Source organism: Dendropsophus ebraccatus, chromosome 3 (assembly GCF_027789765.1).
Source record: "Dendropsophus ebraccatus isolate aDenEbr1 chromosome 3, aDenEbr1.pat, whole genome shotgun sequence".
NCBI classification, from domain to species: domain Eukaryota; kingdom Metazoa; phylum Chordata; class Amphibia; order Anura; family Hylidae; genus Dendropsophus; species Dendropsophus ebraccatus.
Genome location: NC_091456.1, coordinates 104,499,259 through 104,512,216, shown reverse-complemented (window position 1 = coordinate 104,512,216; position 12,958 = coordinate 104,499,259). Strand labels below are relative to the sequence as shown.

General features: G+C 44.8%; 1 protein-coding gene across 2 annotated transcripts; it reads right to left on the bottom strand.

Moving 5' to 3' along the window:
- Positions 1–257: 257 nt before the first annotated feature.
- Positions 258–8,825, bottom strand: MIDN (midnolin). Of its 2 annotated transcripts, none has more exons than XM_069962410.1 (7): positions 8,572–8,825; positions 7,836–7,923; positions 7,695–7,757; positions 5,910–6,263; positions 5,598–5,739; positions 4,893–5,156; positions 258–2,174 (listed from the first exon to the last, which is right to left on the bottom strand). In XM_069962410.1, exons 1-7 carry the CDS (start codon positions 8,766–8,768, stop codon positions 1,909–1,911), a joined length of 1,374 nt encoding a protein of 457 aa, XP_069818511.1. In that variant the 5' UTR covers positions 8,769–8,825; the 3' UTR covers positions 258–1,908. The 2 variants fall into 2 exon arrangements, with proteins under 2 accessions (XP_069818511.1, XP_069818512.1); XM_069962411.1 differs by having other exon boundaries at positions 5,598–5,736.
- Positions 8,826–12,958: the final 4,133 nt, after the last annotated feature.

Genomic DNA, 12,958 nt, shown 5'->3' with positions numbered 1-12,958 from the left:
ATAATGCACCCATTGTAACCCACCATATTTGTTATAACTAACACATTCCAGGGTCTCTCTGCACTGACTAAAACCAAGGTCCTGTTCATTAACTTTTTTAACACAACATCCATATGCAATATTAGGTAATAAGAACATGGTTGTCTCTCCAAGAAATCACCCCCATCCCTGTAAAGGGTGCCATTGGGGCACCTGCAACTGTGCACCAAATTAGGTCTATTTAGAAAAAAAAAACACAACACAAAATACCAGAGTACTCCAGTCCTGCTACATATTTTATTTTGACAAAGTCTAACTGAATTTCTACTTTTCTGGTTAGTGTACTTTAATTTCTGGCTACACAAATATGTGCCCTGGCATTTGCCTTACCCTTCAGTACTACCAGAAAAGCAGTGTACCTGTGAGTAAGTGGGGGTAACCCTGAGGTACAAAAATGGAGTTTAACACATAAATAAAGCGGATGTGCAAATGAGGGTTATGGACTGAATGCACGACAATAATCCTTAGATTCATGCGTCTGTAAATTAAACCAATGCTTTGAGCACATTGAGATTAACTCATAAGATACACATAGAACAGATTTCACAATGGTGACATAAAGACAGAAGAGTGGCTTCAGAGCCACAACATTCATACAACACAAGACTAGAGAGGAAAACCTAGAAAACTAAGAAGAGCAGAGGGTTCTTCCATGCCCACGGCCTGCCTGCTGTCTTTACAGACTGTGACATTACCAACCCACTCCTATAATGGTAACAGATCAAGACAGCAGAACAGAAAGGAGGCCAAAGCTTAACCACCCTACAACACTGTGCTGCAGAATGTCAGTGAACAGCACCTCTTCCTGAAACGCCCACAGGTGGGGGGAGAAGCACGCTAACAATTCTCACGCACAGACTGCCAGGAAATACCTAGTGTGCACAGAACATAATACGTCACTGCAGGCACAGTGGGTGCAAAAGGGAAGGGGCCAGTGATCTCTGCACAGAGGAAATAAAGGGGGCCCAAATAATAAAAATTACAGTGCTTATCATGTTTACCAATACTGCAACTAGATTAAATCCCCCAACAGTAAAATAGTTTATGTATTCAGCTCCAAGAACATTTAATAAAAATAAAAATACCAGTTTCATTCAAATAAAACAAACAGTTGATCTGGGAGCAAAGAATAAAAAAAAAAAAAAAAAAAGTTGAACATGTGAGGTAAATATGATAAAAACGTAGAAAGCTTGGACACAGCAAAGAATGCTGCCTCCCTCCCTGCTACTGCCCCCACCTCCTGGTTACTTAAGGGGTGAGGATAGATTACAGCCACAGCATGCAGAACAGATCCCAACCCCGATCCCAGGCAGAGGTGGGACAGAGGCCCACACCATAGTACAATGATGCTACATATGACAACGGTGATGAATGGGGGAGATGAAGTATTTAAAGTCCCTGTTTATCCTCATCCCAGGTAATTCCAAGTATGAAGTCCAATAGAAGCAGGTACATCCTGAAAAGCAGCATGTCTGAGGTTCTGTCCCAGAGCAGGTAGATTCCGAGAGGCATTTCCAAGCTCTCAACATTCCTGTCTGTGCATTTATGTATTATGGAAATAGTCTGAGGGTTGGGGAGGGGGTAAACACCATTTCCAGGAATAAGAGTGTGCATTATTGCTTTCACACTCCACAATGCAAGTATACAATTCAAACCTGCAACGCCTGTGACGAGAAGCGTTTAAGGCAGACACTTTTTTTTTTTTTTGTTATTCAAGTCAATGAAAACTTAAGGTTTGACCATGTGTTTTCTTTTGATGATCACGCCATTTTCAATCCATAGTTAGTCCTATAATTCCCATGGTCCATATACAGCTGTAGAAACAGTTCTTCTGTGAAGCCAACAAGTAAAGATGCTGTAGGATATACCTCATGCCACCACAAATTCTGAATTTAGTTCAGCCTTCACATCTGGTTTCCATAGAGAGTCCTCAAAGTCCATCTCAAGGGCACCCTCTCCACTCGATGTACTACTGTTACTGCTGGTCCGACTAGACTTTCGTGTAGGAAGCCACTGGTAAGGAGCTCTGGAGTCTCTCCGTGCCTTCCGACGCAATCTCTTTTGATGCATAAGCAACTGCAAGCGTTCTACTTTGCAGCGAGTTGCCCTGTTTTCTGTTTGCCGCATACGATCCCCTGCAAATAGCGACAATGTAAGTGACAGTTGTCATTGAAATTCAGTATTCTAGGAGGCAACAGCTAGTAAGCCTAGAACATGTACAGGCCCTGGTCACAGGTCTGCCTGTGATTACTTGCAAGAATGACTACAAAATGTTGACATTACGAGTAGCTTCACACGTACCGTATCGCAGGGGATTTGATTCTGCGGATTTGATCTAAATAACTGAACACCACAGCATCATATCTGCTGCGGATCCTGTATGTGTGAACGCACCTTTAGTAATAAGAGTTAACGCAAATCTGCAACTTCAAATCTCCTGCGGATCCTTGTATCCTGTACACGAGAACACACCCTTAGGCCATGTTCACATCACGTAAATCACCAGCTGTTCTGTGACCTAGTCGGATCACAGAACAGCCGCTGTTACAGATCATCCCGACCGATACTGCAGTACCGGGCAGATGATCTTCACTTCTGCTGAATTTGGATGTGGGCGAATGGAGCATGGGGCCTCAAAAAAACCCTGACATGTCAGTTTTTTGTGTGGCCGCTAGCCATTCCGAACGGAGTGTATAAGTTAAGTATCATGGCCGTGTTGCAAATTGGCAACAACGGCCCTGATTAATACTTAACTCACGTTGTGTGAACATGGCCTAAGGGTGCGTTCACACGTACAGGACAGAATCTGCAGCAGATTTGAGGGCCCAGATTTGATTTGCTTAGAATCTGCAACTTCAAATCTGCACCATCAAATCTGCTGCGGATCCTGTACGTGTGAACACACCCTAAAGGGTTTTTCCAATTTAAAAATACTTGTCCCCTATGCACAGGATAGTGGGGCAAATATGAGATTACAGGAGTTTTACCTCCATTCCCCCCCCCCCATTTCTTTATCATGACTCTGCTCCTTTGTTATGAAATGAGCCACAGGTCGGGATGTGACCTGTGGCTCCATTCATTCTCATTCAAGCCCTCAGAAATCATCAATAGAGTTTCATTTTAAACATAAAAACAAACACCACACATATGGGAGATTAAATGCTTTTAAATATACAACACATGCAATTCTTATGGCTGTCACGCATGTGTTGTGCAAAATTATCTTTCCTCCAGTTATGAAGTGTGTGCAATAGCGAACCCTTACACTGAAACAGTTAAAGCAGCCCTTGGATTATCAGCTGCACACAGGCATTAAATTTTTTATCATAAAGCTCCCACAGCTTCCTGCTGTATAATGGGATCTGCTCACCCCTCCCACACTCAGTCGTTCTTTGTTCTCAAACACAAAACACACAGAATGAAACTGGCCAGATGCATGCAGACCCTCCCCCCTTTTCACCCACACCCTCTGGTGGGTGTGGGAGGTCCCCCCTTACATGTCTGTCTAGATACCAACTGACAACAAGAGTCAGGCTTCCCTCACACACATTTTGCACTGCATTTTTATGGGCTGAAAAAACGCTACAGAAAACACCCAAAAAACTGCCAGCAGCTTTTCCTGCTTTTTTTGCATTTCTGGCACTTTCTCATTTTAGGGTAGTGTAAATTAGTATGGACATTATCCCACTAATTTTTTTCCCCATTACAAGTTATGTGATTTTTCTCATTCATGCGATTCCAGGATTTCTATTCAAGTATTATGTAAAAACAACAATATGCATACAGCCATGATGTTTTTAACCTCACATAGAAGTCTATGGGTGAAAAATTTCAACGTTCCTGTAATTGAACACTGGAAATTAGCGAATTTGCATTACAAATGAAGCACCTAGTTTCTTCGGCACCCGGCTCCCCTTGATGTCCATTACTCTCCCTGCCGCTCCACCCTGGGGGCTTGGAAAAGCTGAATCCAGTCCTGGGAAACTGGGAGAAGTTTTCCAGAACTGGATCCAGCTTTTCCAGGCACCCTGGGTGGAGCGGCAGGGAGAGTTGCGGAGATCAAAGGCAGCTGGCATTTAAGCCGAGTGCCAAGAAAACGAATGTAATGTAAATTCGCTCATCTCTATTAAACACCCAGCCCTGTTGCAATTTATGAAAATGGCAAACACAAACACCAACCAAAAAAATGTCCTGTGGGTATTGAGTATCAGTTTTCCCCATTGACTTACCCAACATCTTGCTGCAGGGTTTTTGAGTCAGAAAATGCCATCTAACAATTTTGTGGAATGTTTTTTGGAAAAAAAAAGCCTTGCCCAAATCCACTCAAAGTGAGAATGTATACTCTGTTCTCCAACAGAAGGAAGGGTATCTGGCCCAGAAATTGCTCCTATCCCTTAATAAACACCCCACCACCCACCCCATCTACTCAGCATGAACATATATTCCTTTACCCTTCTGAGTAACTTTTATACAGACAGGTCACTGAACTGGATGGAAAAAAATAAATATATACATACATATTATATATACATATTATATATATAAATATAAATATATATATAAATATATATATATTAAAACCAGATAGAACTCCTCCACATACACCGACTGAGTGGGGGTTGTAAGCAGCACTGTGAGGTCTTTATATTCTAAGAAGCCTTTGTCTAGTTGCCTCTTCCCTGCAGCCAACTGAACAAACATAGGCCAAGCCACCCCCCTTCAGCACCATAGAAAAGAGGTTAGGAAACCCTTTTTATGGTAGTCAGGAAACAAACATTTTTCCTGACATATTTGGCAACAGTGCACACAATCAAAATCTACAGTAACTGCTCATAGCTATATATGTTACTTACCAATAGGTTTGCACTGGCGAATTTGGGGCTGGGAATGTCCTGGTGGTTGACCTGTTTGCTGGGGATCACTGTTCTGTGGAGAGGTAATCTTGGCATTTCTGGTCTGTGATGCACATTGGGTGTGGCAGCGGAGTGTTGTGAGGGAAGGTGGCATGCCCTGGTAATGGCGAGTAGCATTCAGCAAATCGTTGAGGATCTGTAAAATTGTCCCAATGTCTCGACGAGGACGCCCTGTACTATCCTGGCAGTGGGGGTGCAAAGTGCCTGCACAAGAGAAACAATTGGACAGAATGTGTCATTGCCTTATTGCAACACTGCTGCCTACCTTTCAGACAAAGATTAAAAGAATTTAACAAGTTCCCCCACCACTTTATTTTAGTTTAAAAAGAGTTGCCAAAGGGAAAAAAAGTCTTACTTTCAGCAGTTTACCCAAACAACCTGTTCAAATAAGTGCAGGTTCAGATATAAGGTCTGTATTGTATGACTACATGCAACTTTTTATACGTAGACCCTGTGCACAAGTGTTCACCTTTAAACCCAAACTTTTTAGTTTTGAGAGGGTTGTTCAACTGGTGACCTACTTTGTCACAAGAACCTGATTGGTGTAGCACGTTCTAACATGACCCTGCCAATCTAGTCACTGCCACTTCATGGCCAGAACCTCAACCACCAATTCAAAATGTAAATACCTGGAAATATGCTTACCAGAAAACGTCCCTGAGAAGACTCCAGGAGCATGGTTAACAAAACTCTCTATAATGGCACCAGGTTTTCGAGGTCGAGCAGATTGGGAAGGACTACTAGCTTCACTACTGCGCGTGCTGCTGCTGCTACTACATGGTACCTGCTGGAAAAGGATAGCAGACGATAAAGCTTTAACAAATGCCACAAAGAGCACATACTTTTGTAAGAGACGTCCCAAAGGCAGCAAAAGCAGTTGGAAGTCTACCAAATTTTCTTTGATGCAAAAAGTCCTTATATTCAATGTTAAAAAAATAAAGCTGCCAGTCTACTCACCTCTCCACAGGGCGATACAGCCACACCCTCTCCATGTGAGCGGAAGACGCTGGTGGTGAGGGATGAGGAATGAGGTGCATCGCAATGAGCGGAAGAAGCTGATGCTGACTCAGTAGGCTGAGAAGAACCCTGTGTGCAACCAGCCAGTCGGGAGAGTACAGGTGTGGTGCTTGTATGCAGGGTGCGGAAGTGTGGGGCAGCACTGTGCTCAGTTCCTCTGGTGATTAGATGGCGGTGCTGGAGGTGGGAGCCCCCCGCTTGTTGGGCTGCCAACTGAAGCTGTACAAACATCATGTGATCCCCAACACGAAGTGCAAGTGTAAGGGGTGAGCGTCCAGATAAGAAGTCATTCACCTTTAGGATAAAAACAAAAGTGAGTGAGCTAAATTACGAAGACCATCACTTCTATTAGAGGAAGAACAAACATACAAAAAACCACTTAATCAGAGGCCAAATCAATGTTCTAAAATGGCCACTCCGATGGTAGTGGTAATCTAACCCATACCTTTATAAGTCCAGGTGTATGCTGCTTTGTTTTGTACATTTAACATATACACCAGTGAAACCTTCATGCACACACATTAAACATATCCATAGGCCACAGCAAAAAAGACAAATATCCTACACGGTATAGGGGTTTTTTTTTTCAGTGGGACCTATGGCTTATAGAAGCCATTGTGTGGAATAAGCCACAGGATTCCAGCAAATGTACACATCTAGAGTGGTATAACTGTGATAGAAACCTGCAAATACATTGTATACAGAGCTTTACTCATTCTTGGTCTCCTAAAGCAAGGATTAAACAGGTCCTCAAATAGGAGGCACAAGCTATGTGAAACAGAACATTCAATGAGCCACTGACTCAAGCCTTACTAACTACTAGAATGTGACCAACAAAAAGCAGACTGCAATGCAAGCCCATTCACAAGGAACCGAGAACACAAGCAGCACACCATCACGACTCAATCACACAAACAGTCATGATTTCAACACCCCTCCCCCACGTCACGACTCCCCCACCCCCGCATCACTGGACAAAGAGCAGAACATTAACCCTGCAAGAACTGAAGACAATACATAAACAGCCTGGGTGTATGGCAGGTACATCATGTACTCTGTTCCCTGTATATATGAATGCAGCTACTCTCCCAGTTTTATCAGGCTGCTCTCTCTGACTCACCCCCCTCCAGCCCACGCCTGCAGGAACAGCTAAAAATAGCAGAGTCCAGCACGCAGTCGGGAGAACAAGGCCAAGGGAGGGGGTAGGGGGGAATAAGGTACAGAAATGGGAAGGCTTTGTATGGTGGGAGGCTAAGGGGAGGTATACAGGGCAAGGAGAAAAGTACAAAGGCTTGGCACCCATGGAAAGAGCAGCAGGTACAGAAAGCTGCTGTGCAAGCAGTGACACAAAATGACATGGTTGCTGAGGGTGGGAGTGTGTTGCAATAAGGAAATCAGTCATTTTCAACAGGAACATCCCCAAAAATGCTGGTGGAAGGTCATCATGTAATGTAGCCAACGCTTACGATTACTCTCACTACAGCCGCTAATAGAAAATAAACCTGCCAAGCAGGAAGCTACAACTTCAAGAGACAAAGTATGGGAACTACTCAAGGGAGGGGAAACAGAAAGGAGTCACCCACCCTCAACACCATCTGATTAGTAACCTGCTTGTTTGTCTGTAGGAAGGGCAGTATGTGCGTCATAGGGTGCATGGTGACATCACAGCCAAAGTGGCAGCCACCCACTTGCCCTCCCCCACCACAATCCCTCAGGGCTACTCACCTGGTTCTCTGTTAGGCTCTCCAAGGCCTGCATTACAGACTGCTCCGGGCGGGACATCTGGGACTGGAGACAGAAAGGGGGTTACTAGAGTGCATTTTATCCCAGGTCTCTTCCTGTATTAAGTCTGACAAAGAAACTCACCATAAGTCCTGCCTCAACCGTTGGCAGGAGGGTCAGCCTGCTCCCGTCTGCAACTCCCAAATCTTGTAACTTTCCGGAACTTAGACGCCTGAAGAAAGGAGAGATACAAAACTTTATGCCGACCGCTCCATGACCAACACTACAAGGCATCAGCAGGCATATGCTGCCCTCAGGGCCAATAAGCGGCAAGGCATCAGGTCTTCTGGCAATGAAGGGGTTATGGCCAGAGCACTTGGTAATGGAGGGGGGGGGGGGAGTAAGATGTTACAGTGATGTCACCACTGCTAGAGCCTCCCTGAATTACTTACTGGAATAGAGGGTAGCTGGGGCCAACCTGGGGGGGGGGGGGGCAGATTCCTTCCACTGGAGGAAAAGCTAACAAATCATTGAATGAACCTCCAGGACAAGAAGGGGGAGCAGGGAGAAGTCCTCCGGGGGCGCTTCCTGCCAGTGGTCACACAGACAAAGGCAGAATTCCTTAGAGGAGGGCACAATGAGCACACAGGAAGACATGTGCACACACCCGGGAGCTGACCGGGGGGCTCAGGCACTGGGGGAGCCATTAGCCGCGGGAGAGAGGGGCAAAGTCCGGTCACACAAAGACCCCCCTCCCCCGGGGTGCAGAACAAAGGACGGAAACACCGGGGAAGCCGCACGTCCCTGGGGCAGGAGGACGACTACACGTCAATCCCAAGGCAGTTGTGCAGAGCCCCGGCAGGGTAGCGCTGACACTCACGTCTCCCGGTGCAGCAGGGTCAGCCGCTCCTTGGGCACCTTCAGTCGCTGAGAGATGCGGCGCTTCAGCCCGTCCACAGTTTCTTCGAGCGGCACAGAAAGCTCATAGCGAGTGCCGGTGGTACTGTGAACGTTCAGGTTCATGAGCGGCTCTCCTCCTACAGTCGTGCAGCTCCGGGCGCTGGGCTGCTGCTCCATCCGGGGATCTTTCTCCAGCTCCGGTCTCCGCTCTGAGCTCCGGCGTAAAACTAACACACAAAGTTACACGAGCTCCCCCTCCTGAACAGCCGCGCTTAGCCCCGCCCCCAAGCCAATCATAGCGCCCTCTCACCTCCCCCACGTGGCGATAACGTGACTCCGCCTCTATGCGCTCCAGCCAATGGCCGACAAAAGTGGAGCTAGCTTCATGCAGCCACGCCCACACAGGCCATTCATAATAAATCGGATATAAGACAAAGAAAAGCAGGGTGCAGGCGGATGTCATGGGGAGACGCGGAGGACCACGTAACCCGGAGCTGGAGGCCTCAATGCTCTGGTCTGTGAAGTGCTAGGCTGAAAATATGTCCCCACTCTCTAATACACTGCCTTTAAGGAACCCTGACCCTAAGCAGTCTGATAATATGAGAACAATGAGGCTGGGCTGGCATCAGGAAACTGCTAACACCACTAATATAGAAGATCATAAGTAAAAAAGGAGTTCAGACCCAAACTACAGCATACCCATAAGGGGGAATAGACTGGTGGTAAGCTAAACCATTGCGTCTCACAAATAACACGTATACTGATCGACATTTGGTCTATTCATCACTGTACATATCACAGAAAACGGTTTCTTTTCTCCACACAGATCCATTCTATTTAGACAAATGGTGTTCCAGCTGCATCTACTTTTATATGATAATTCTTATAATACAGTGGTGCCTTGGATTATGAGCATAATTCATTCCGGGACTGTGCTTGTAATCCAAATCCACTCTTAAACCAAAGCAAATTTTCCCATAAGAAATCATGTAAATGCAGACAATTGGTTCCACACCCCAAATATATTTATTATTCTGTACTGTACAGTAATGGAGAGGATGGGAAACACAAGGGCTGACAGAGACTGCAGGGAGCATGAAGGAATGAGCAGGACAGATGTGGGCACATACATGCAGCACTCTCTGTCCGGGGAGAGAGGGGTTACAGCTATAGAGAGATAACCCCACAGTCCTGTCCCCTGATGTGAGCCCCAGCCTGAAGTGGATCTACTATGATTTGGAAGGTGAGGGAGACTTCCTGGGTCAGAGTACAGTGCTGTAGACCCCGCTATGCAGACCATGCCCCTCCACTCGTGCTCCCACTCACGGGAGTTCTTAAACCAAAGCAATGCTCTTAAACCAAGTCACAATTTTGAAAAACTGTGAGCTCTTAAACCAAGGTACCACTGTAATCTGTAAAAAGCTTCTTCTTTTTTTTTTTATGGATTCCTGAAAAAGACAGTCCAGGAATTTATGGAAGGTTGGAAACCCTGATCTTCAGACATCTGCTGTCAGTAACCTAGACCAAGCAGGTTGGATTAAGCCTGCCCAATCTTATTGTGTCTACTGAGATAGGTGGAGACAGATGTCTGACAACTGCTTATATTTTTGGCTATGTTCACACATAGTATTTAACTAGCGCCATTTTGCCATGAATTGCTTAAAAACCGCCATTTTACCACAATTGCGCAATTTGCCCAAAATTAGCGCTATGAGGACTATGGCATCAAATTAGCATTAACTATGCGGTTTTGCAATCATTGTAATATAGCGTGGCAAAAAAGTATTAGCTGAAATAACATACAGGGCGAAGTCTTCCCTAATAGCTCTCTATTTTGAACATGACTGTAATATTCTATACTGGTTCCATGAGGCAAGGAGTTTTAATAGAGTGGTGAAGTTATAGTATGGAATCTTCTGGTTGTTCTTGTGCTATAGAATAAAACAAGAAAAACAATGTAGAAGCAGCACATCCAAAAAAAAAACACATCGCTGTTTATTAACACCAGTGCAACGTTTCAGCTCATAGTGTAGCCTTTCTCAAGCAGTGATGGAATAAAACAACATTTTCTTCTACGTCCTAGGAGGACGGCACACCAAGTATGGTAGAAGATTGCTTTAGTGCTTTTATGTGTTATAGTAGTGATTGGTTCCCCTTAAATTCAATGAGCCCACATCTGTTTTTGACAGGTTTAGCATTAGACACCAAATGGATGGGAGAAATGTGGTGTAAACTTACCATTACACAGCATTTCATTCAACCCCAAAATAGATTGAAAAGGAAAAAGAAATATGACTGGATTTGACTCAAAAAAGTAACTTGTATATCGGCATCCAGTTCTACTTTGGATGTACAGACGTAAATAAGAAGTAATGTACAATGCTTAGTGTGCTCCTTGTGGCGGTCATGATAGCGGCAGTGCCATACAGCTCAGGGATATTGCTTCGCATGAAACAAGTCATTTATAAGGCTCACACTTCCCTCTCTATGCCTTCACTTCCCTCATCTCATGAGCTGCTATTGTGAGGGAGACACACATCCTGGCCTGACAAAGGACACAGTGTACAACAGGGCGGAAGTTCCTCTTCCTTCCACAGGTCACTCTGACCTTGTAGAGTTCTGCACTCAGTTATTCCCTTTACAAGACACAAAAGGAGTGTTTATTGCAATAAAAAAATGTATGTAAATCATAAACATGGCCTGGGTACAGAACAACCCCCCGAGTAATATGCTTTCCTAATTTCACAGCCTATTCGCATGGTACACAATATCCTACATTACACAACTTATGTTGCATGGAATGGGGCAGTGCACAGTAAATACTGTTTTTCTGTTCTGTCGTCGGCACCGAATAAACCTGCCTCTAACACACGTGAACAAAACATACAGGATATACCCTATTATGCCCCATGCCATGTCCACGTCGATTTTTTATGGCCAGGAAATACCGACCAGGAAATCTTCCAGGAGGCTTCAGGAAATAGTCCGTATTTCCTGACCAAAAAATAAAAACATATACTTACCTGCTGCACAGCCACAGCACAGCTCTCCAGTTTGTCTTCTCCACTGGTGTACCAGAGCACTCGGGAGTAGGCGACCTTTTGTGGCCAGAGGCATAGTACTGCCTCCAACCAGAGGAGTGATTGACAGCACAGCTCTTGATCCTGACAAACACAATGACACATTTCACTGTTTGTGCTCCCGATTAGAAGTACATACAGTACAATTAAAGGGCCAGACGCAGCACCCAGCGGCACTTGCCCAGGTGCTGACTTCCGAACGCTCCCCTAGGATTCTATAGGGCATCTGTGCCAGAATTCTGGACAAAAATAGAACAGGATTTTATAATTTTATGGACACCCCTCATATAATAGTGCCTAACAGAACCCAATGGGTCTGCATATACAATCTGATACGTTTACTGGCTGTGGGCCTGGGGCCTTATTGAAGACATCCCCATGTATTTTATTTTTCTTTTCAAAAGTCATTCTTCTAACAAATCTATGGTGCTATTTAGAGATATAGCAGGTATGGAGAAGTGTGTGGTATATGCCCAGTCTCTTTGCCCTTCTCTGCCTTCCACTCTGGGGCAAAGAAGACCTAAGTAACTTGAGCTCAGGCTGCCCCTCTTCACTGCAGAGCAGGGTGTTGGCTGGCTAGTGAGAGGTCTATCGACGTGGGTCAAAGGGATACTAACTCTCTTACTTAAGAAGCTTGGCATAAACTCCCCTGTTAATGTTCTAAGACTCCTTGATTGAGTGAGGCTTGACTTGAAGAGTTATCTTTTTGCTTAAGAGGTGTGAGAGCTATTTTGCATATCCTTTCTTCCCAGAATTCTCATTGGTCTGTAAGTCTCCATACATCTTTATGACGAGCTCTCCTTAATGAGAGTTAGTATCCCTTTGACCTTGGTCAATACACCTCTCACTAGCCCGCCAACACCCTGCTCTGCACTAAAGAGGGGCAACAATCCCGAAACAGCTGTCTGCAGATAGGAAATCTTTCCTTTCTAAAAGATTGTTTGGCGTGGCAAGAAATCCCCAGTCAATGTTCTAAGACTCCTTGATTGAGTGAGACTTGATTTGAAGGGACATTGCTCAAGAGGTGTGAGAGCTATTTTGCATATCCTTTCTTCCCAGAATTCTCAATGGAGCAGCAGTGGTCTGTAAGTCTCCATACGTCTTTATAAGGAACTCTTCTTAATAAGAGTTAGTACCCCTTTAAAAAAAACAAAAAAAAAAAAACACAGAACTAACAAATCTAGAAGTCTAGCACCAGCCAAAAAACAATAAACTAAAAGAATCAGGTCATTGCCCCTAGTAACTAAATCTCTAGCTTTTATATTTCCAAGGCCTCTTTGAAAATGA

What these genes read in the sequence shown, in the direction of transcription:
- MIDN (XM_069962410.1), bottom strand. Translation starts at nt 8,768, where the DNA reads ATGGAGCAGCAGCCCAGCGCCCGGAGCTGCACGACTGTAGGAGGAGAG. An exon ending in ACCCTGCTGCACCGGGAGAC is followed by an intron (nt 7,924 to 8,571) that starts GTGAGTGTCAGC and finishes TCCTTTCTTCAG; the next exon opens with GCGTCTAAGTTCCGGAAAGT. An exon ending in CTTCTCAGGGACGTTTTCTG is followed by an intron (nt 5,157 to 5,597) that starts GTAAGCATATTT and finishes TCTCTTGTGCAG; the next exon opens with GCACTTTGCACCCCCACTGC.